Here is a 22195-nt window from a genome sequence, read left to right as displayed (position 1 = left end):
CATAGTGTTGGATAGAGCTCCAAATTTCGCAAACCATGATTTGAGGATTCTCTTGGGAAAACTTGCAACTAAGTTGTACACTTTAAATTCTTATCATCCTCAAAAGCATGGTCAAAATACATTTGAAAATCTAGCTCTTTCTACTATGCCTAGAATAATCATAAAGGACAAACACAACTCTAGAGATGAGCATACATACCATAGTGTAGTTCACAAAACTACCAATATTTTCCCATTTGAAGTTGTATATGGACTTAATCCTCTTTCTCCTTTAGATTTATTACCCCTTCCAAATCCACATACCTTTGTGCATAAGGAAGGAGTTACAAAAGATGATTTTGTTAAGAAAATGCATGAGAGGATTCAAGAACAAATACAACAACAAATAGAGAAATATTATGAGAAGTTGCCAAAAACAATAGAAAAACAAAAGGAATGGCAACTTCCTAAAATTAATGTTTACACAACTGCTCAAACTAACACATTTGATTTGTTTGATGACTCACAGAGATGGACATTTGATCCTGGAGGACGAGCCGAGTTTTCAAAATAGGAATAAGGTTGTTGTTCGAGATCAAACCTGTAGATCTGAGGACAGATCCTCTCAAGAAGGAGGGGATGATGGAAACCATCCAGCCACATACATCCACATAATGATGATGAAGAAGAAGCATTGGATTTGAGGACAAATCCTTTTCAAGAGGGAGGGGATGATGGAAGAGGCCCAAGCCCATGATAGAAAAAGCCCAAGCCCAAGCCCAAATACAAGTTCAAACTTCAACTCAAGCACAACAAATAGAAGATATGGGCAAACTAAGCATCATTGGATGTCTTTCTTTTGTAATTACTTTTGAGTATTTTTAGTAGAACATAAAGGGAGGTGTAGATATAAATATAAGAGGTGCAAGTGTATTAAGCTAAGTCACACCTTCCATGTGACAAAAAAAAAGGTGTAGGTATAGATTTAGGAGGTGCCCAAAATAGAAACCAAGTCACACTTCCCTTGTGACTAGGAATTGGCTCCAAATTGAAATGCTTCTCATTTGAATTTCCCTCCACTTTCTTTTGAATTTCCAGCCCTCTAAACACTATAAATAAGAGGGCTTGACTCATGTATTTGGAAGATTGAATAAAGTATTATTATGCTGCCAATTTAGTGCCATACATTACTCCTTGCCTAGCTTCTAGGTTTTAATCTTCATTTCACCACCTTCAAAGGGGCTGGCCAAACCTCCCCATTTCCACACTCTTCATGCATCTTCAAGGTCACCACACCTCTTAGGAGGACCTTGTTCATCTCTTCCATTAAGCTTCCGCACAATCTTCAACAAACATCCAAGAAGAGCTCATAGGAAATCCATCACATGGGGTGTATATTGTACATTTGGGTACGACACAAGCAAGTGTTCCTTGGAGGTGCTAAGGCTCGTTAGGGTTAGGGTTTCCATGGAAAGACTGCATGCATGACACGTGAATACTTAGGGCACCCATAGAACAGATGATGTTGTAAGCGCTGGTACATGAGTAGGTACCTTGGCGGCTACGTTGTTAGGTCAATGTATTCCAGAAAAGGGAAGTCCTATGCGCCATATTATGCTAAGATTGTGTGATAGCGGCGCAAGGACATTCTCCCAGGAACCCTTAGCCCACTAAGAGATGTGGGAGCATCGCATAAGTAATCCTAGTTACAACCTATAAATAGGGTGGTAAGAACCCTAGGAAGGTACGCCGTTTCTAAGACTGAAAATGCTCATACACATTACTGTTTCTTTAACCCTTAATAACTTGAGCGTCGGAGTGCACACGACCGCTAGGGCGCCCTTTGTCTTTGCAGGTGAGAAGTTCTTCGACCCTAGGAAGTTCGATTTTCAAAAGAAGACAGGCGGACCAGAGACTGTCGTTCGAGTCAACCGACGACCGAGTCAACCGACGACCGAGTCAACCGACGAGAACAAGTGCATGTTAGATTATGGTTGGTGATGAGTTAATGGAGTGATAAATACTGGGAGGGTAGTTAGGGGAGGTGAGTTGTGTGCTTTGAGTTGAGGGAAGAGTTGAGTTCTAATCCTGTGAGGAGTTTGTTCGTGGCTTAGAGGTTGTCAGAGGTGCATGGTGTGGCTCGTTGTGGTGCATGTCGTCGATGGTACTCTGTGTGGCTCAAGTTGTTTGTGGTGGTGCTTGTTGGGTGTGGTTGGACATGGTGTGTAGTTATGGTCCTTATGCAATGGTCATAACGTCGATGGTGGTTGCAGAGGTTGTCAACGTGGTGGTCGTTCTCACACGCAGGTACACAACAAACTAGAAAATCGATTTTCACACACAAAATTTTTGGACATATGATGTTGGTATATAGAGGAATCGGTTTTTGATATTTCATGTGAGGGATAAAGATTATGTGCATGCAAAATTGATTATCCCTTTGTTTTTGAATATTTATTTATTCTTTTGTATTCTTTTTATTTTGTTGTATGTATGTTGTGATGATTTCATTTATGTATATATGTAATGTTTTTTATTTTATTTTGAAGTATATACTAAATTATTTTGTCTTTATTTTATTTTGATATATGTATATAAAATATATTGTGATAATTTGGTGGTTTGTTTTTTTTAATCAAATTTATTATTTTTCACAAAAATTAATCTGATGACATGGTGATTGATAATGATAATTAGGTTTTGTACCAATCAGGTAGTCGGAAGTGGTGACGTGGCAACAAGCGATAGTATAGGCGTGTTGAGAGGAACACCTGGCTGACGGAAGGGAAGTACATCGGGAAGTCTGTGTAGTCGCCAATCGTTAAGTTGGCGTTCTCCGATCTCTAGCATATCTAATCGGGGGTCACCAGGCTTGTGTCATAGTCGCCGTATGTGAGCTTAGGCGACCAAGTGATCAGAGACCGCCGAAAGAGGGACATCGTCGAAAGATCAGGAAGGCTTGTTTAGGGCCTTTAAGGGGTACGAATACGAAGGACGAAGTTATCAGATGATCATTCCCTAGGCAGAAGTCGGGGCAAAGGAACAGTTTACCAGAACATGCATGATGTGCAAGTGAAGCAGATCGCGATAGCGGCAGGCGAGACCACAGAGAAGGTGGGCATGGTGACACCCCGTACTCGCCACTTAGAAGAGATCGCGCTCCAAGGCAGCTATGCACCGAGTTACTCCTTGCATGGGTAACTTAGTCGAACAGCCTGAAGAGTAGAAGTGACGCTCAAGTAGAGGACGCTCCAGATGGTGACACGTGTACAGCTGGATGCGAGCCACGTGTCCAGAGGTGTAACCGTTAGGGGAGAGAAAATGCACAGGTATATAAGGAACTCTAACGAACTTCTGAGGTACGCGCGTTTAGAACACTTCTTTACGCTTTTGAGAACACTTGAGTACGCTGAGAGAGATTTTGCACGGTTCCTTGAGTTTTAGATTTTCTCTCTTAGTATTTGGTGATTCCGTCACTGACTTGAGCGTCGTAGCGCGATCGGCCGTAGCGGCGCCACTCTGTCTTTTTCTGGTTCTTGCGGAGAATCGAGGTGTGAAGGACGGAAGCTAACGTGGTGCGAAGCTGATCGAGAGAAGATACCTTTGACGTGGCAAGACTCTTGCGTTCTGGTCAATCGGCAGGATCATCAGGCGCCACCGTGGGGCCGTGTAAAACCTGTTTCCCATCCACAGCGTGAGTTCTTGAAGTTTCTGAGATTTTTGTGTGGTTGTGTGCTGGTGCAACCATTTTCGGCGTTTTCCACCGATCGTTTAAGTTTCCATTCTGTGTATCGGCGTTTTTACCGTTCGTTCGAGGCTTTGATCGGTAGTTTGACGTTCTTCACCGTTCGTTTGAGCTTTTGTTCGGTGGATTGAGGTTTTTCACCGTTTGCTTGCATTTTGTTCGGTGAATTGAAGTTTTTCCCCGTTCGTTTGAGTTCTGGTTCGGAGAGTTGAAGTTTTAAGCTGTTAGCACGAGTTTCAATCGGTAAATCGAAGACTTTACTGTTCGTTCGTGTTTCTGACCGGTAAATCGGGAGTTTTGGCGAAGAAGCAGTAGGTTTGTGCTGAGATCGCAAGTTTCTGTGAAGGTTTTGCGTCTGAATCGATCGTCGTGCGGTTGTGGTTGCGTTCTTGGAAGTTCTTGGGAGTTTGAGAGTTTTTGACCGATTGATTGCTGGATCGATCGTTTGCTGGTGAAGGTTTTGTTCGCTGAAGCTTGATCTGTTGATTTTTCATGAGAAAGATGAGAAGCACACGTTCAAGTCCCGTTGTGCCAGCTGCTGCAGAAGGCACCATGACTATGGCGCAGATGATGGAGATCATGCGCGCGTTGCAGAATGTGGAGGCATCGCGCATAGAGCAGGCAAAGATGCATGAAGACCTGGTCGCCTCTCAGGCCAGGAATGAGGAGCTCAGCAAGGTCAATGAGGAGTTGCGACAAGCTCTTCAGGAGCAGAGAGGACGCACCGTGGTTGAAGAAGTCGCGCCGTCATCACCACCGCGCGTTTTCCCAATGCAATTTGCTCAGGCGATCACGGACACGTCGATCCCTACGAGCGTGGTACCTGTGAAAGCTTCTTTCACCGGCGTGGAGGATCCTGAAGCACATCTCACCACGTTCCACACGCAGATGATGCTGTCAGGAGGCTCGGACGCTGTGTATTGTAAGATGTTCGTGAGCACGCTCAAGGGAACAGTGCTGGAATGGTTTGTCAGCCTGCCTACGAGTCACATAACCAATTTCCAGCAGTTTTCGAAGCTTTTCGTCGACCAGTACATTGTGAACAAGGCGCCACCTAGGGTGTCTTATGACTTGTTCGACGTAAGGCAGTACCAGGGAGAGTCCCTCAGGGACTATTTGATTCGCTTTGGAGCACAGATGGTCCACTCGCCTGCTAAAGACGAGGAGATGTTGGTATACGCCTTCAAAAAGGGCGTGCTGTCGGGACCTTTCTGTGAGGCGCTGATTCGGGCCTACCCCGCCACGTTTGCTGAAGTTAGGCGACTTGCGGTGGCCCACATCGCCGACGAGAGTGAGGTTGCCGAGAAAAGAGGGAGGGTGGCCCCTGCTAGGCCACGAGCCCAGACTAGAATCCAGCCGCAGAGGGTGCTGGAGACGATGGCGGCCAAGAAGGATCAAAGGACTCGCCATCCTTATGATCCAAGGAAAAACAAGGGAAGGGGCCCAGGGCGCCCCAGGGAGTACAATCGCCCACCAAAGTACAAGTTTGTCATGGGGATGGTGGATCTGATCGCCATTCCCAACATAGCAGCCAGGCTTAAGGCGCCTGAGAAAGTGGGCGACAAGGTGTTACGACCAAAACCAAACGCCTGGTGTGAGTTCCACCAGAGTTTTGGTCACACCGTTGACTCGTGTTTGGCCCTGGGTTACCAGCTTGACGACCTGGTCAAGAGCGGTTTCTTGAATGATTACCTGCTGGACAAGAGGACGGGGGGTGCGTCGAGCTCTCATCCGGCGAGCGGTGAGGGTCAGCAGCATGAGATGCCCACTCATGGCGAGATCTACACCATCGCTGGAGGCTTCTCGGGTGGTGGATGCACTGCATCGCAGAGGAAGAAATATGCAAGGTATGTGATGACGGTGGATATGTTCGAGGATCACTCGCCAGATGTGGACATCACGTTCACAAAGGAGGATCTTAGGGACGTTGTGCCTCACGACAACGATCCCATAGTTATCTCGCTCGTCACGGCGGGAGGGAAGGTCCACCGGGTACTGTTGGACCAAGAAAGCTCGGCAGATGTAATGTTCTGGCCGACTTTCACGCAGTTGCAGCTACCCCTCGACCAGCTAACACCCTATGGAGGATGCTTGTATGGGTTCGCTGGCGATCAGGTGGAGGTCAGGGGGTACATTGAGCTGAGAACAACGTTCACGAATGAGGTGGCTTCGAGGACGGAGAAGATCAAGTACCTCGTTGTGAATGCCCCCTCAGCATATAACATTCTGTTGGGGAGACCTCAACAAAATAGGAGATGTGCCTTCAACCAGGCACATGAAGGTTAAGTTACCATCGATGGAGGGGGTGGTGATCACCATCAGATCTGACCAGAAGGAGGCGAAGAAGTGCTATGAAAATAGCCTGAGGAATAAGAGGTCAGTAAGTTACATCACAATGACGCCGCCTCCCGGTGTGGAGCCCAGGCCGACGGAGGGGCGAGTTGTTGCTTCAGCAACGGAGGTGACCGCTGACGGCGATGTCGTCATGATAGACGCTGAAGCCAGGGGAGAGAACGCCGATCGGGAAGAAGAGGCGAGAAACTGCCCAGAGGAAGCGAGAGAGTCGGGAATCGCCATGGCGGTGATCGCCAGGGAAAGCAGGCCTAAACCTATCGAGGAGTGGCTTGAGAGGGAGATCGGGGGCAAGGTCTTCAAGTTGGGAAGATCTTTGGAAGGTGAGCTCCAAGACCAGATCGCCAAGGTGATAGAACGGCATCTGGATGCTTTTGCATGGTCTGCCTCAGACATGCCGGGAATCAATCCCGACTTCTTGTGTCACCATTTGGCAATGGACACACAAGTCAGACCAGTTGGACAGAGAAGAAGGAAGTTTAATGAGGAGAGGAGAGGAGACAGGCGATTAGGGATGAAACGCAGAAACTCCTCGCCGCAAGCCATATTAGGGACGTCCAGTACCCTGAAATGTTAGCTAATGTCGTACTGGTGAAGAAGAGCAACGGGAAGTGGCGCATGTGCGTCGACTTCACAGACCTGAACAAGGCTTGTCCAAAGGACTCGTACCCTTTGCCAAGCATAGATGCCCTAGTCGACAGTGCAGCAGGGTGCAAGTTGCTGAGTTTTCTGGACGCCTTCTCGAGGTATAATCAGATAAAGATGCATCCTATGGATGAAGAGAAAACTGCCTTCATGACTGAGAGGTCGTGCTACTGTTACAAGGTGATGCCCTTCGGGCTGAAGAATGCGGGGGCCACGTACCAAAGACTAATGGATAAGGTACTTGCACCGATGTTGGGAAGGAATGTGCAAGCGTACGTAGATGATATGGTCTGACCTCGTTAGAGAAGAGCAAGCATATCTCGGATCTGGAGGAGTTGTTCACTATGATCGCCAAGTTCAGATTAAAGCTAAACCCCGAGAAGTGCATTTTCGGCGTGGAGGCAGGGAAATTCTTGGGTTTCCTCTTAACTGAAAGAGGAATAGAAGCAAATCCTGATAAGTGTGCTGCCATCTTCGCGATGAGGAGCCCGGCTACCGTGAAGGAGGTGCAGCAGCTTACAGGTTGGATGGCCGCCCTGTCTCGTTTCGTATCAGCTAGTGGAGAGAAGGGCCATTCGTATTTCCAATGTTTGAGACGAAACAACAAGTTTGTCTGGTCGAAGGAGTGTGAAGAAGCTTTCGTAAAGATTAAAGAGTACCTGGCGAGCCCGCCGGTTTTGTGCAAACCCTTAATAGGAACCCCTCTCAGGTTGTATTTTGCTGTGACTGAGAGGGCGGTGAGTGCGGTGCTCGCCCAAGATCAAGACCAGGCTCAGAAGCCTATTTATTTCGTCAGCAAAGTGTTACAAGGCCCGGAGGTAAGGTATCAGGCCTTGGAGAAAGCTGCACTGGCTGTAGTATTTTCGGCGAGGAGGTTGCGCCACTATTTTCACAGCTTTACAGTGCTGGTGATGACCGACTTGCCCATCCAGAAAGTCTTGAAGAGGCTTGATGTGGCTGGGAGGATGGTGAAGTGGGCGGTGGAGCTGTCGGAGTTCGACATCAAGTATGAGCCCCGAGGACCGATCAAGGGGCAGATTTTCGCTGATTTTGTGGTCGAGCTCTCGTAAGAAGCAGCACGAGTTGAAGGGGACGATTTTCGGTGGGTACTCTCGGTGGACGGATCGTCTAACCAGCAGGGTAGCGATGCTGGAGTCATTCTGGAAGGACCCAACGGCGTGCTGATAGAACAGTCCCTGAGGTTTGCCTTCAAAGCCAGCAACAATCAAGCAGAATATGAGGTGCTGATCGTCGGAATCTTGTTGGCTAAGGAGAAGGGGGCTAGGGTACTGATGGCCAAGAGTGACTCGTTATTGGTCATGGGACAAGTAACAGACGAGTTCCAGGCCAAGGATCCACAAATGGCGGCTTACTTGGAGTATGTGCAGGAGTTGAAGAGTTCCTTTGTCTCATTTGAAGTAGTGCATGTGCCCAGAGAACAAAATGCCCGAGCTGACTTGCTAGCCAAGCTCGCCAGTTCGGGCAAGGGGGGTAGGCAGAGGACAGTGATCCAAGAAACTCTGAAGACGCCTAGAGCATTTGTGGAAGACCACCTGGTTCTGCAGATAAGCAAGTCGACGGAGAAAGCGGCGAGGAGTCACAGGTCCTTGACCCAGGAGACCTTGAGATCGCCGAGAATAAGAGCATGTCGGGCGGAAAGGGTGAACATGACGCAGGTCTGCGCTACGCATGAGCCAGACACATGGATAACACAGTACCAACGCTGCCTGGCAGATGGCCTTCTCCTGCTGGATCCGACGGAGGCTAGGAAGATAAAGAAGAACTCCAGCAAGTTCACCATGATCGATGGCAAGTTGTACAGGTTTGGGTTTACACACCAACTCCTAGAATGTGTGCACGGAGAAAAATGCACTAGAATCATGGCCGAGCTCCATGAAGGTATATGTGGGAGTCAAGTCGGGGGTCGAGCTCTGGCTGCAAGAACTCTCTGTGCAGGTTATTACTGGCCAACGATGAGGGAGGATTGCAAGAAGTATGCACAGTGTTGCAAGCAATGTCAGCAGCACGCCGATTGGCACAAGGCGCCTCCAGAAGAGTTAAAGTCAATTTACAGCCCTTGGCCGTTTCATACTTGGGGAATTGACATACTGGGACCTTTCCCATTGGCGGTCAAGCAGATGAAGTACTTGGTGGTGGCAATTGAATACTTCACCAAGTGGATCGAAGCAGAGCCAGTAGCCCAGATCACCGCACACAAGATCGAGAGTTTCATATTGAAGAACATCGTGTGCCGGTTTGGTGTGCCTAAGCGCCTGGTGTCAGACAATGGGACACAGTTTGCAAGTCACCTACTGAAGAAGCTGTGCGAAGAGGTGGGAATACAGTAGGGGTTTGCATCCGTCGAGCACCCACAGACAAATGGCCAAGTAGAGTCTGCCAATCGGGTGTTGCTGAGAGGTTTGAAGAGAAGGCTAGAGAAAGCTAAGGGATCGTGGGCTGAAGAGGTACCCCGCATAGTTTGGGCGTATCATACCACCGAGCAGTCAGGAACCCACGAGACCCCGTTCAGCTTGGTCTATGGATGTGATGCAATGATTCCAGTTGAAATCCAGGAGAGCTCGCCGAGATTCCAGAACTTTGTGGCGGAAGACTCGAACGAAGAAAGAAGGTTGAATCTGGATTTACTGGATGAGGTCAGGGAGGAGGCAAGGGTAAAGGCTGAGGCGGTGAAAAGGAGGATTGAGCGAAGGTATAACTCGAAGGTGATGCCAAGGCAGTTCAGAGAGGGCGACCTGGTGATGAGGAAGGCCCATCAGTACGAGATGGAGAACAAGTTATCGCCTAAGTGGACAGAACCGTTCAGAATAACCGAGGTGCTCGGGAACGGCGCTTACCGCTTAGAGACGTTAGAAGGAGGGGCGATTCCTCGCACCTGGAACGCCACACACCTCAAGTTATATTACAGTTAAAGCTTTGTAAGTAAAAACGAACATGAAGAGATTTACAAGCTTTCTGTTAAAACAGTTTGAAGGGGGCACTCTTTTTTCCCTAAGGAGGGTTTTTAATGAGGCCACCCAATAAAGAAGAGTTTTCAAAGTTTAAAGCTTCTAAGATTGCATGCTTGTTGTTTCGAAAGTTTTAGAAAAAAGACCTTATCACTCGTACGTGATTCAAGGCAAGTTCAAATTATGTTGCATGCTTTCTAAATAAAAGTTTTAAAGTCCCCATCGTTTCTCGGCGATTGGCGGCATCAGTGAAAATTTTAAAGTCCCCATCATCTTTCGGCGATTGGTGGCACCAATTAAAGTTTTAAAGTCCTCATCGTCTTTCGGTGATCGGAGGCACCAGCGATGATTAAAGACCTCAACGCTCTCGTGCGTCTTGAGGCGAGAAAGAGAAAAAGTCCTCAGTGCATCCAGGGGGGAGGAGATGTACACCCTGGGCAAGTTGAGGCACCAGATAAAGTCTTTCTCACCTCAGAGTGAGTTCAGGCCAGATAAAGTCCTTCTCACCTCAGAGTGAGTTCAGGCCAGATAAAGTCCTTCTCACCTCAGAGTGAGTTCAGGAAAGAAAAAGTCCTTCTCGCCTTTGAGCGAGTTCAGGCAAGATGAAGTCCTCCTCGACCTTGAGCGAGCGCAGGCGAGAATAAAAGAAGTCCTCCTCGCCTTGAGCGAGTGCAGGCGAGAACAGATTGAAAGACCTCTCTGCACTAGCAGATAGAGGCAAGGTTAAAAGTCCTCAGTGCATCCAGGGGGGAGGAGATGTACGCCCTGGGCAAGTTGAGGCACCAGAAAAAGTCCTTCTCGCCTTTGAGCGAGTTCAGGCAAGATGAAGTCCTCCTCGACCTTGAGCGAGCGCAGGCGAGAATAGAAGAAGTCCTCCTCGCCTTGAGCGAGTGCAGGCGAGAACAGATTGAAAGACCTCTCTGCACCAGTAGATAGAGGCAAGGTTAAAAGTCCTCAGTGCATCCATGGGGGAGGAGATGTACGCCCTGGGCAAGTTGAGGCACCAAAAAAAGTCCTTCTCACTTCAGAGTGAGTTAAGGCAAGATGAACTGAAAATTCAGGGGTGTTCGTGACCTTAAACGGCGGGAAGGGAAGGAAAACGCCTTTCCCCCTTTATATGAAACATCAATATTGACTTAGTAAGACCAGAGAAAGCTTCCACACTTGTAGGCGGTATGAAGACAGATAAAATCCTTCTCGTCCTGAACGAGTTCAGGTATGGCGTGAAGGGTGAAAGAAGTTTAAAAGATAGCTAAGGTAGGTTCAAAGAGAACACCTCGCTATCCAGCTCTTTGTTCTGAAACTCAGGGAGGTAGAGAAGGATCCGAGAGGCGCCTCTACCCCCCAGATGAGGGAAGAATAGTCAAGTTGTGAAGGCAAAGAAAGTTTACATCGCCAGAACCCTATGGCGATCGGAAGAATTCCAGGCGATGACGGGAGTAAAGGCTAACCTTGGCGGGCAGATCAGGTAAACTGTATTGTGATACCAGTTTAAGTTAAAACCTGTTGCCTAGTAAGTAGATTATGTTGAGGTTTATTGCCTTAAGTTTGCAAGTTGTATTAAATGTCATCGTTTGAGAGTCAATAGTTGCTCAAGTTTTACTTTGAGTTAACAGTTTGATAAATTGTTGTAAGATTAACAGTTTGTTCAAGTTCAAAGCAGTGAGTAAACGGTTAAGCCCGAGTATCGCTGAGTTGATTTATTTGAGTAAGTTCTACCGGTTATGTTGGTTAATCACACAGCGAGTAAGAGTAAGAAGTATTCAAAGAGAAGTATCAGAAAACAACATCTTAGCAGAAGAAGTTATATAAAGCAGTATCAGTTCAAGTTTATACACGAAACAGCTATTACAATAGAAAGATGAAGCGACAAGTTTCGAAAGAGAGGTGGTGGGGAGAGGCAGTTAGTCTTCCGATGGCACGATCTTCCCATCCACCACCTCGTTACAGATTGATACCATGGAGAGGTCGAGCTCAGCGTATTGGCATGAGACTTGCTCCAAAGCGGCGTCGAACCCGGCGGCAAGGACTTGGGTGGAGCTTTGCTCGAGCTCTTGTGCTTGTTTCTTCAGCTCGTCGGTTTGTTTCTTCAGCTCTTCAGTTTCTTCACGGGCCTGAGCAAGTTCTTCCGCAGCCTTTTTGCCTTCATCCCGAGCCTGAGCCAGCTCTGCAGCAATCTTCGTAGCTTCCTCTCGAGCTGCAGCGAGCTCAGCAATGGCATCATCCCTCTCCTTTTCAACCTTCCCAAGGAGAAACTCCCGATCTGCTGACCTTTTTTCAAGGTTTTCCACCTTGGTTGCATCTGCTTTCATTGCAGCCTCCAAGTTGGTCACCTTGAGCCTGTAAGGGACCAGTTTGCTCTCCAACTCGATCTTCTCTTGAGCTTGGAGGCCTCCTTACGCGCGCCCCTTAGCTCAGCATCCATGGCGTCCTCCAGCCTTGAATGGTCGATCTCCGCCATTATCAGGTTGCAAGAGAGCTTTTCCGCCTCCATCCTTATCAGGCGGTTTGACTCCTTAAGCGCTGAATTCTCATCTTGGAGCTTCTTGTTGGAGTCCTTCACAGCCTTCGATACAATTGAGGGGAGATCCTCCGCCATCATCTTCAGCTTAGCGGTGAAGGGCCCCAAGATCTCTTCGATGGAGGGTGGGAGGCTTGAAGTTGTTGCTGGTGGAGGTGCTGGAGGAGCTTGGTGCTGACTTTCACCACCACCCTCTTGAGTGTGTAGAGCAAGGGGGCTTCTTGGTGTGGTGGTGAGGTTGGAGATTCGGTTATGAGTATTGGCGAGTTGTGAGCACCCTCATCTCCTCCTGGTGCGGCCCCAGCAATAGAGGTGGTTGAAGGAGGACCCTCTCCAGCAGATACGAATGGCGTGGAGGCACTTGGAGGATTCTCAATAAAGTTTGGGTCGCTGCTCTCAACCATGGGGGGTGCGGCGGCCAAAGGTGTTGCTTGGACTGGTTGTGTTGGAGCTGGAGGTGAGGGCGATGTTGGAGTTGGGAGTGCGGGTGGTGAAGAGGGAGCCACCCTTATTCTCTTGGTGACGAGGCCATCCTCAGTCGCCTCATCATCTTCTTCTTCTTGTACCACTTGAGGAGTTTTCCTCTTTGGTTTCCTCAAGATAAGCTTTTTACTTTGAGGGGCGGGTAGTACCCCGGAAGAGGTTGCACCTCGGGGCGGGGTTTTGTCTTTAGTAGAGGCGATCGCCACCACCGGGTTAGGCACGGCTTGGGAGCCCGCCGCTAGCTTATGGCATCGGGCGATCGCCCTCAGTTCTGCTAATTTCCCTTTTCCCAACATATTATCTGCATGAGGTAAAGAACGGTTGAGAAATCAAAACAGAAGCAGATAATACAAGCATATTTATGCAGAGACAACATAAGCAATACACAGATGGAAAGATCAGAGTCAACACAGAGTAATAGAATGCCAAAGTAGAGTGGGGAAGACGCTAAGTTAAGTATTAACTTGAAGTGAAGGACTTGGTGTGGAGGTAAGAGCTAACCTATTTGTATTTTGAGTTGGCTTTCGAAGAACTCGTAGGGAATGATTGAGGCAGTGGGGAAGGTGATGTTGGCGGCAGCTACACTCTTCCAGAAGAGGCAAAGGTCCTTGTCCAACTCCCCCATGTTGTCAGGGCTCCTTGGTCTTCTGAAGTTGTCCTTAGCGTCCTTGTCCCCCTTATGTACCCAATATAAGGGGAAGCCGTCGAGCAAGGAAGGATCTTGGTCGTTTTGCACACCTTCACGAACTTCCCCTTCCAATCTTTGTAAGACTGCTGGAAGATTGAGAAGATGGATCTCCCAGCAATCCCGTTCAGACTGACCCAGAGGCGATCTCCAGGGTTTTTTGCCTCAAATAAGAAGAGAAAGACGTCGACTGAGGCCGGTAACAGCAGATGTGCACAAAGAATTTGGAATGCCCTTATAAACGCCCAGCTGTTGGGATGAAGCTGGGCGGGGGCGATGTTGAGCTCGGTTAGCAGCTCTCTCTCGAAGAGGGTAAAAGGAAGCCTAAGCTTCACTTTCTTGAACACGGTGGTGTAAATGAAGCAGAACAACTCGTCGTTGCTCCCCTTATCATCCACGCAGACCGGTTCACCCAGGAAGCAGGGCAGCACGACCACTTTGCTATCATACTCTTTATGGAAGGAAAGGTCGGGCTGGTCTTCTTTCCTTAGTCGGTGCACACCCAACTCCGTGTTTATTGAAGAAGTCTCTTTTAGCAAGGTTGGGGTGGCCCAAGGATAGAGTTTTTCATAGTCTCGTGGAGGAAGGGAAGCTCCTCCAGCGACTGGCGGAGTTGCCTGACTGGGATTGGCATGAGAAGAAGCAGGCCTTTCAGCCTGGTTAGAAGGAGCACCAGATGCTCGTGGTGGGTTGCGCGCTGGTGGAGGATTTGCCCCAGGAGCAACCCTACACGCTTGGGGTGGAGGGTTTCGCGACGAAGGAGGAGGGTTCGCGGTGGACTTCGTGTGAGCCATCGCAGGAACTGCAAAGGAAAGAGAAAGGGATGAAATGAGGACGACAGAGACGACTCGATTGAGGACGAAGAAGACAGGATGAGCGAAAAGGGGTTCGCTGGGATAAACGTTACAAAAAACGAAGCCTTAGGTTACGAGAAAAGGAGAAAAGGAAAAAGCAGCCCACAACGTATGCTCCAGACAGATAATGGATGATGCGAATCGGTTAAAATACAGCAAATATCAACAGAAGAAGTAAAAGGGGTACCTTTTTGTGATCGGATGAGCGTTGAAGAGAGTTGGAGATTGAGAGAGTTGAGAAGCTTCGTGGTTCGCAGAGGAAAAGCTTAGAACGTTTGAGAGTGCAGAAAGATGATGGAACAGTGGAAGCGCAAAGGGTTTAAGGGTTTTTCGAACGTTTTCGGAAGCGCAAACGACAGCTGAAGAGGACCGTTGATGAAGCCACGTGTCGAGTGATGGAAAAGGAAGTTGGTGGAGCGTCAGAAAAGCAGAGGGTACGGACATACGGGAATCCGTACCAGCGCCACGTAGATCGACGATGACGTGACCTCTTAGTCTTTTCGTTGGTCAAGTCTCAGCTTAAGCCTGGGGGCTTGTGTACCGATCAGGTAGTCGGAAGTGGTGACGTGGCAGCAAGCGATAGTATAGGCGTGTTGAGCGGAACACCTGGCTGACGGAAGGGAAGTACATCGGGAAGTCTGTGTAGTCGCCAATCGTTAAGTTGGCGTTCTCCGATCTCTAACATATCTAACCGGCGGTCACCAGGCTTGTGTCATAGTCGCCGTATGTGAGCTTAGGCGACCAAGTGATCAGAGACCGCCGAAAGAGGGACATCGCCGAAAGATCAGGAAGGCTTGTTTAGGGCATTCAAGGGGTACGAATACGAAGGACGAAGTTATCAGATGATCATTCCCTAGCCAGAAGTCAGGGCAAAGGAACAGTTTACCAGAACATGCATGATGTGCAAGTGAAGCAGATCGCGATAGCGGCAGGCGAGACCATAGAGAAGGTGGGCATGGTGACACCCCATACTCGCCACTTAGAAGAGATCACGCTCCAAGGCAGCTATGCACCGAGTTACTCCTTGCATGGGTAACTTAGTCGAACAGCCTGAAGAGTAGAAGTGACGCTCAAATAGAGGACGCTCCAGATGGTAACACGTGTACAGCTGGATGCGAGCCACGTGTCCAGAGGTGTAACCGTTAGGGGAGAGAAAATGCACAGGTATATAAGGAACTCTAACGAACTTCTGAGGTACGCGCGTTTAGAACAGTTCTTTACGCTTTTGAGAACACTGGAGTACGCTGAGAGAGATTTTGCACGGTTCCTTGAGTTTTAGCTTTTCTCTCTTAGTATTTGGTGATTCCGTCACTGACTTGAGCGTCGGAGCGCGATCGGCCGCAGTGGCGCCACTCTGTCTTTTTCAGGTTCTTGCGGAGAATCGAGGTGTGAAGGACGGAAGCTAACGTGGTGCGAAGCTGATCGAGAGAAGATACCTTTGACGTGGCAAGACTCTTGCGTTCTGGTCAATCGGCAGGATCAGGTTTAAAGACATAAATATTTTTGAAATATTAATATTAAATAAGTTAATTACAAAATTAAAATTTGTGTATATATAATTTGCAAAAACGATTTTTGATAGATATAATATAAATAAGGATATAATTAAAAAAAATTATAAATATTATTTTGAATTTATTAAATAATTATAAGTATTAAAAATATTTAAATATTTGGAAATACTACTTTACAAAATTGAAGTGGAAACAATTGTTTTCACTTTCATAATGTTTTGAAAACAATATTGATGTTGTAGGAAGAGTTCTTAATTCAACCATTTGGGACAAGGTTGAACTTCATATCATAAACAACAATTGATTTTTTCCATACTTTAAGGTATGAATTGGAGAAATATTATTTAAATATTTAATTCATGTTGTATGCAATGCAAGTTATTTATAAATGCGAATTCGATGCCTATTAGGATTGTTTATGTATCATAGATGACACTCATGTGTTGGAATTGTAGGCCTTAAACAAGCGGGGGTGAATTGTTTTTAAAAGATTTTTGCAAATTTTGAAGGTATAGAGAAACCCAATGTAGAATCAAAGTGAAAGGAATCAAGTTAACCAAGAAACAAATATGTTTTATTAAGCTTCCAGAAATTCAATCAGTTTTTTATGCGATTCAACCGGTTGTTTTTATCAGCAGTTAAGAAAAACAAGTCAAAACAGATTTAAATGAGTAAGAATAGAAAGAATCACATAGCATATTTATATTGGTTCACTCTTATAAGAATAGCGACATCCAGTCCCCAGAAACCACTGGGTATTCCACTAACCAATCAACAACCTTGATTACAAACCAAACACCAAAAAGGTGATCTTGAATCCTTCTAGAACACACACCTCCTTTGGCAAACCACACACTACATATCACAGAACACCCTCTGTATCTGCACAAAACAAGTTTACAGAATTATAGTATTCAAGAGAGAAAAAGGATTGATCACACCTGATACAGATTGAATCTAAAAAATTAAAGCAGTCTGATTCCACTCTTAGACAAGTCAATCCAAAGCTTGAAGTAAATCTTGGAGAAAACTGATTTGAAAGATTATAATCTGATATCTTTTTACCAGGAGTGTAAAACTAAATATTTAAACTCCAAAAGGCAGTTAAAAACATTTAATGAAGGAACCAAATAAGTTTTGAATCAATTAAAACAAATTTATCAAACTTAACAAGTTACGTTAAGGTTTTTCTAAAAACAATCGGTTGAAATGTCAAAACAACTAATTGAATTGGTTTCACAACAAAGTAACCAATTTCAAGCTTTATCAAAACCTGTTTCAAAAACACTAAGTGTAAAAGAACCGATTGAAACGATAAAACAACTAGTTTTTTTCCACTTCTTTGTAAAACACTATTTTTCAAAAAAAATTGATTTAAACCAACTTTGGATCCTAACTAAGAGTGGATTTACAAATTCAAACTACCCAAAATCCACACACACAAGCAACAACAAGCCTTTCAACCAATGTTCATGGATTTGGAGACATCAAAGCTTATCTTCAACATCATGTTAGTGTCAAAGTCCCACAAGCTGATATTCTTCGTTTTTACGGAAAAAAAGACTGGCCAACACAAAACGTATTTGTTGCTTGTGATTTTGACATGAAATTCACATATGTTCTTTCAAGGTGGGAAGGAACAACCTCTGATTCCAGGATATTGAAGGATGAGTTTGTACAAGAGGATCCATTGGTCATTCCGGAAGGTTAGTTGAGAGTGTTTTCAAGTGCAATAAATATTCATTTGGTCACATGACTTATAAGTAATAAGTGTTAATGGATGGTTGTAGGCAAATACTACCTTGGAAATACGGTTATGTTCAAAGCCCAAGTTATAAATCCATATCGCGGAGTTCGATACCATCTAAAAAGTATTCCTGAAGAGGTCCACAAAATGCCCACGATTTGTTTAATGATCATCATTCCTCACTAAGAAATGTTATCAAAATAACATTTGGTGTGCTAAAAAAGTGATTCCTAATTATCGCTAGTGGAATGAAGCTTCATTACTATGTGGACACTATGATTGATATTGTTTTAGCATGTTGTATTCTTCATAACTTTCTTCGCAGGGTGGATAATGATGACTCTTTGTTAGAAGAAGTTAATCATGACTTGATGTAAGGAGATCTAGATGTGTCACACTCGCAAACTCGTGAGGATGACTACATGCTGGAGTCCCAAATTAGGGATACTATAGCAAATGAAATGTGGACATGTTATTGTATGAATTAATTTGATGTAACATCCGTGAAATTATATATATATTCTTGTAAGATCAATTTGATGGTTTAATGTTGACATTTAGCCTTTATTAATGTTTACGTATCTTCAGTATTTATTTTATTGCAAAAGTTAAACCTTTTTTATTAGGTTTCATCATGGACTGCGAGAAGGGTATTGCTTCGGAGGCATGTGCAGACATCTGTGAACACAACAAATTGACTACAGACACGAATTTCTGACTGTTGACTGCCATGGTCGATGAGGCAATTGGGTAACCACGTTGACTTAGTTGGACGACTAATGACTCTTTTACGACAAGTGTACCGCGTCAAAAGTAATAATTTCTCCCTAAGGACGGATATCGAACCCACAAGGAATAGTTGAATTATCAAGTATAAGATTCACTAAATAGAAATCAAAATAATAAAGTTTGTTGGAAGTTTGTTATTTATGATTGCAAGAATTGTAAAGAAAGCAAGTTAAAGAGTTTGTTAGTTCAATTGAGAAAATTGGGATTGAGGTTCATCCTTCTTACTCTTTTGTGTTTTGAAAAGCATAATAATATTTTATCCTTTAATTGATGTTCATGCCCATATAAAATTAATTTATATTAATTTCTCACATATAAAATTGTTCTCGTCGGTTGACTTGAGTGGAAAGCTTTGTTTCTAACCTGTCTCTTTTAGATTTTGTTCTGCGTCTTCTTGTTGCACTAGAACGTGGCTCTGTTGGGATAGAGGGGGCTCTTCTTGTTGATCACACTACGACAATCAAGTTAGTGAGAGATTACTAAAATAAGATAAGTATTCAGTTTCAATCTAGTATTAAAAAACAACGTACATTTACCTAGGGTCTCAAATCCCCTTTATAGCTTACTCATTTAACAACTTTAGCTTACGAGAATCTAATCTCTACTGAAAGCATAAAATAATAACAAAAAACAACCTACTCACGGGCACCATTTATCTTCAGGTGCTAACACCAGGAGAACATTTTGTTTAACATGTGCACCATTATTCTCGGGTGCTCCTCTTTTATTCTCAACAACTATTAATTAATATGTAACTAATATGTATTAAGTAATATATATAACTAACTAACATATTATCACAGGAGATAAAATATCTCTTTATCTTTAATATGATAACAGATTTAAACAATAACAATTATATCTTTCATCTTCAGAATAATATGATAACAAATAAAATATCTCTTTATCTTTTATCTTAATTACCTTTCTCGGGCCAACCCCTACTTGGGTCGAGCTTCCGACCCACCCTAGAGTCCAAACACCAAGCAGACCTCCCCCAAATACCTAGACCGAGGTCACGAGCATTCCTGTCCAGTACAAAAAATTTTAAAAGAGTCTACTAAATGTTGATAGTAATTAACATTTCAAATCTATTCCTAGCATTCAAATATGTTATGAATTATCATTTAGGTCAGAAACTTAGAAGTACTTTTCAGTCAAATCTAAATATCAAAATCATGGTAAACAAGCTTTGTGAATATCAGCTCAATACATAAGAGTTTGAACATATTACTCTCAATCCCAAAGGATAGAATTAGCCACTCATATTGGCCATTACAAGCTTGGAAAGCAAGAAAGGAAGATACAAGATGTTTCTCCTTGACTAGTGCCTCCTCTAGGGTTTCCTATCACCTTCTATTCTCCTAGTGAATGCTAGGGTTGTGCCACACGCCTCATATTTAACCTAGTTAGGCTTAGGTTAAGTAACTTCTTTCTTGGGCATGGCTGAGCTCGCTTGGGCGAGACCCATGGTTACAGTAACATCATTTAATATGAATGATTTTTATATGTGCATCAATGTCAACAAGATAGAATGTTATATGTTTTAAACTACAGACGAGTGAGAAGGATTAAACCCATTCTCAATTTTCTTAATTGAATTACTTTCTCATTTATTTTGTTTTCGTTTAATTTTTACACAAACTTATTTCAATATCTTTTAAATCAAATTATTGTACATATCCTTATACTTGGTGAATGTTACTATTACGATTTTAAATAATTTCTCTTTGTGAGTTCGATATCCGCCCTCAGGGACAAATTCTTACTTTTTTTCAAGGAGCTATAAAGAAACAGGTGTTAAGCTATATGACGTTAAACAATCGCTTGCTGGGAGGCAACCCGTTATTTTAATTTCTATGTTTTGTTTTTGTGTGTTTTGTTTATTCTTTGTTTAAGTTGTGTGTTGTGTGGTGAAACTAGGTTTGATGACCCCCAGAACAGTTCAGATCGTATATTGCATGACCTAATGATGTGAATTGATTTTAGATTGGCACATTTTAGAGGTTAGTCTTTTGTTTATGATTTTTTAGATTAACAATTTAAGGTGAGAACCCAAAGAAGATTCCCATTGGACACGAACTTAACCAAGAGTTTAAGTAAGTGTGAAGGTTCACTTCTAGAGGGCAAAGAGAAAACATAATTATATGGTGTTGATGATGAAGAGGTGCAGAATTAAAGAGCATATAATGGAAAGCAAGATAAAGGGGGTACGGGAGTCATTTGAGAAATCTTCTGAAAGGTAGGTCAAAGTGGAATGCCTCCCAAGCTAGCCTATATCTTCTAAAAACTAGGTTAAAAACCCTAATCCTAGGTGCATTGTCACGAGAAGTGGGCTTTGGCACATGCCCAAAATATACTAAGTGCACCTTACTCTAGCTTCTTCTTCTATTTGGACCCCTAGAGTGAGCCCAATTTATTTACATAAACTTGTCTTTTAAAAATACCAGAAGAAAGAATATTTAATGCTTTGGCATATGTCCAGTTTTTCTTCTGCTGAGGTCCTTCTGAAGTTTGGTGGGGCCTTGTCTTGGATACTGAGATGACTGACTTAATTATGAAGTGTTTGTTGTATCCTAGGTTATCTCCTTGTCTAATTGGGTTGTATCATGCCCCCCAAGTTGGAAAGAATTCGACCTCGAATTTAGAACTCCTAAAAATAATATAATTAGTTTGTTCACAGGATAGATAGAAACATTTCTAGTAGTAGATTGTGAATCAAACTTATGTTAATGAAGCTTTGGGAATTCACATGGGTTAATTCTAGATACAGTCCATGTTTGTAGAGAATGTTTAGGAAGGAAATGATTTGTTTGTGAAAATCCTCTTAGAAGGGTGACAACCCCTAAAAGGTTTTTGAATATCATCCATAAACTTCTTTATCAAAGACGTCAAGTATTTAAAATGATTTTGTAATGAAAAAGATAAGGAAGAAAAACACCATGGAGGTGTGATAGAAAACAAGCCAACAAGGAGATGACCAAGGATGCACATTACCATTCACACTATAAGAAGTCATCTCAACATTCAAGTGAAGACCTCATCAATGATTTAGCAGACCTCACCAGAGGGAGATATGGACAAAAACCAGAGAATCTAATATTCTTCTTGTTGGTCTTCTTAAGAATAAAACAAGTTGTAAATAAATTGGGCTCTCTTTAGGGGTCCAAATAGCAAGATAAGATAGAATAGGTGCCTTTAGCATAAATAGGAGTGCTCATAGTTTGTGCCCTTGGAAGTTGAAAGAAATTTTATTGGTATGGCCATCATGTAAAATCTTTCTATCATATTGCCAAGGCCTTCCCAAAAGCACATGTGTGGCTTCCATTGGCACAACATCACATAAAACTTCATCTTTATATTTTCCAATGTTATGAGCACTTGTTCATTAACCATTATTTCACCATCTTCACTAAGCTATTGTAATTTATACGGCTTTGTATGAGAGAAAATGGGTAAACCAAGCTTCTCTAGTACTCTTGTACTCGCCACATTAGCACAACTACCCTCATCTATGATCATGGAACATAACTTGTTGTTGATAAGGCAACGGGTATGGAAAATATTTTCTCTTTAGGTTTCATCAAAAGGTTTTTGAATAGTACCCAACATTCGCCTTACCACCAATAAATTACCTTCACATGGTATTTCACACTCGTTCTCACTTAGGGTTTTTGAAGAGGAAGGGGAGCTAGCTCTAGATGATTGGGAACTATGGTCACTCACGACTATCCCCCCTTTAACCATCATTGTTCTTTTACTTGGGTAATTAGCAACAATATGCCAAAACCTAGACATTTAAAGCATTTTTTACTTAAGGTTTTGGTGGGTGATTTAAATTAGAAGGTTTATCTTTAGAATTTTTATGATGTGGGTGGTTTCTTTTGAGAAATTAGAAGGAGAGTCTTGGTTTTT

General features: G+C 44.1%; 1 protein-coding gene across 1 annotated transcript; it reads right to left on the bottom strand.

Moving 5' to 3' along the window:
* Positions 1–11591: 11591 nt before the first annotated feature.
* On the bottom strand, positions 11592–11999 carry LOC137814847 (uncharacterized). Its single transcript, XM_068617768.1, has one exon. The coding sequence runs from the start codon at positions 11997–11999 to the stop codon at positions 11592–11594; it is 408 nt and encodes a 135-aa protein (XP_068473869.1).
* Between the last annotated feature and the right edge of the window lie 10196 nt (positions 12000–22195).

This window comes from Phaseolus vulgaris, chromosome 10 (genome assembly GCF_000499845.2).
Source record: "Phaseolus vulgaris cultivar G19833 chromosome 10, P. vulgaris v2.0, whole genome shotgun sequence".
In the NCBI taxonomy this organism is placed as follows: Eukaryota; Viridiplantae; Streptophyta; class Magnoliopsida; order Fabales; family Fabaceae; genus Phaseolus; species Phaseolus vulgaris.
Note: the sequence above shows the minus strand (reverse complement) of the source record. Positions and strands in the feature narration are given on the sequence as shown.

Excerpts from the sequence above, each read along its gene's own strand:
- LOC137814847 (XM_068617768.1), bottom strand. The coding sequence starts at position 11,999 with ATGAAAGCAGATGCAACCAAGGTGGAAAACCTTGAAAAAAGGTCAGCA.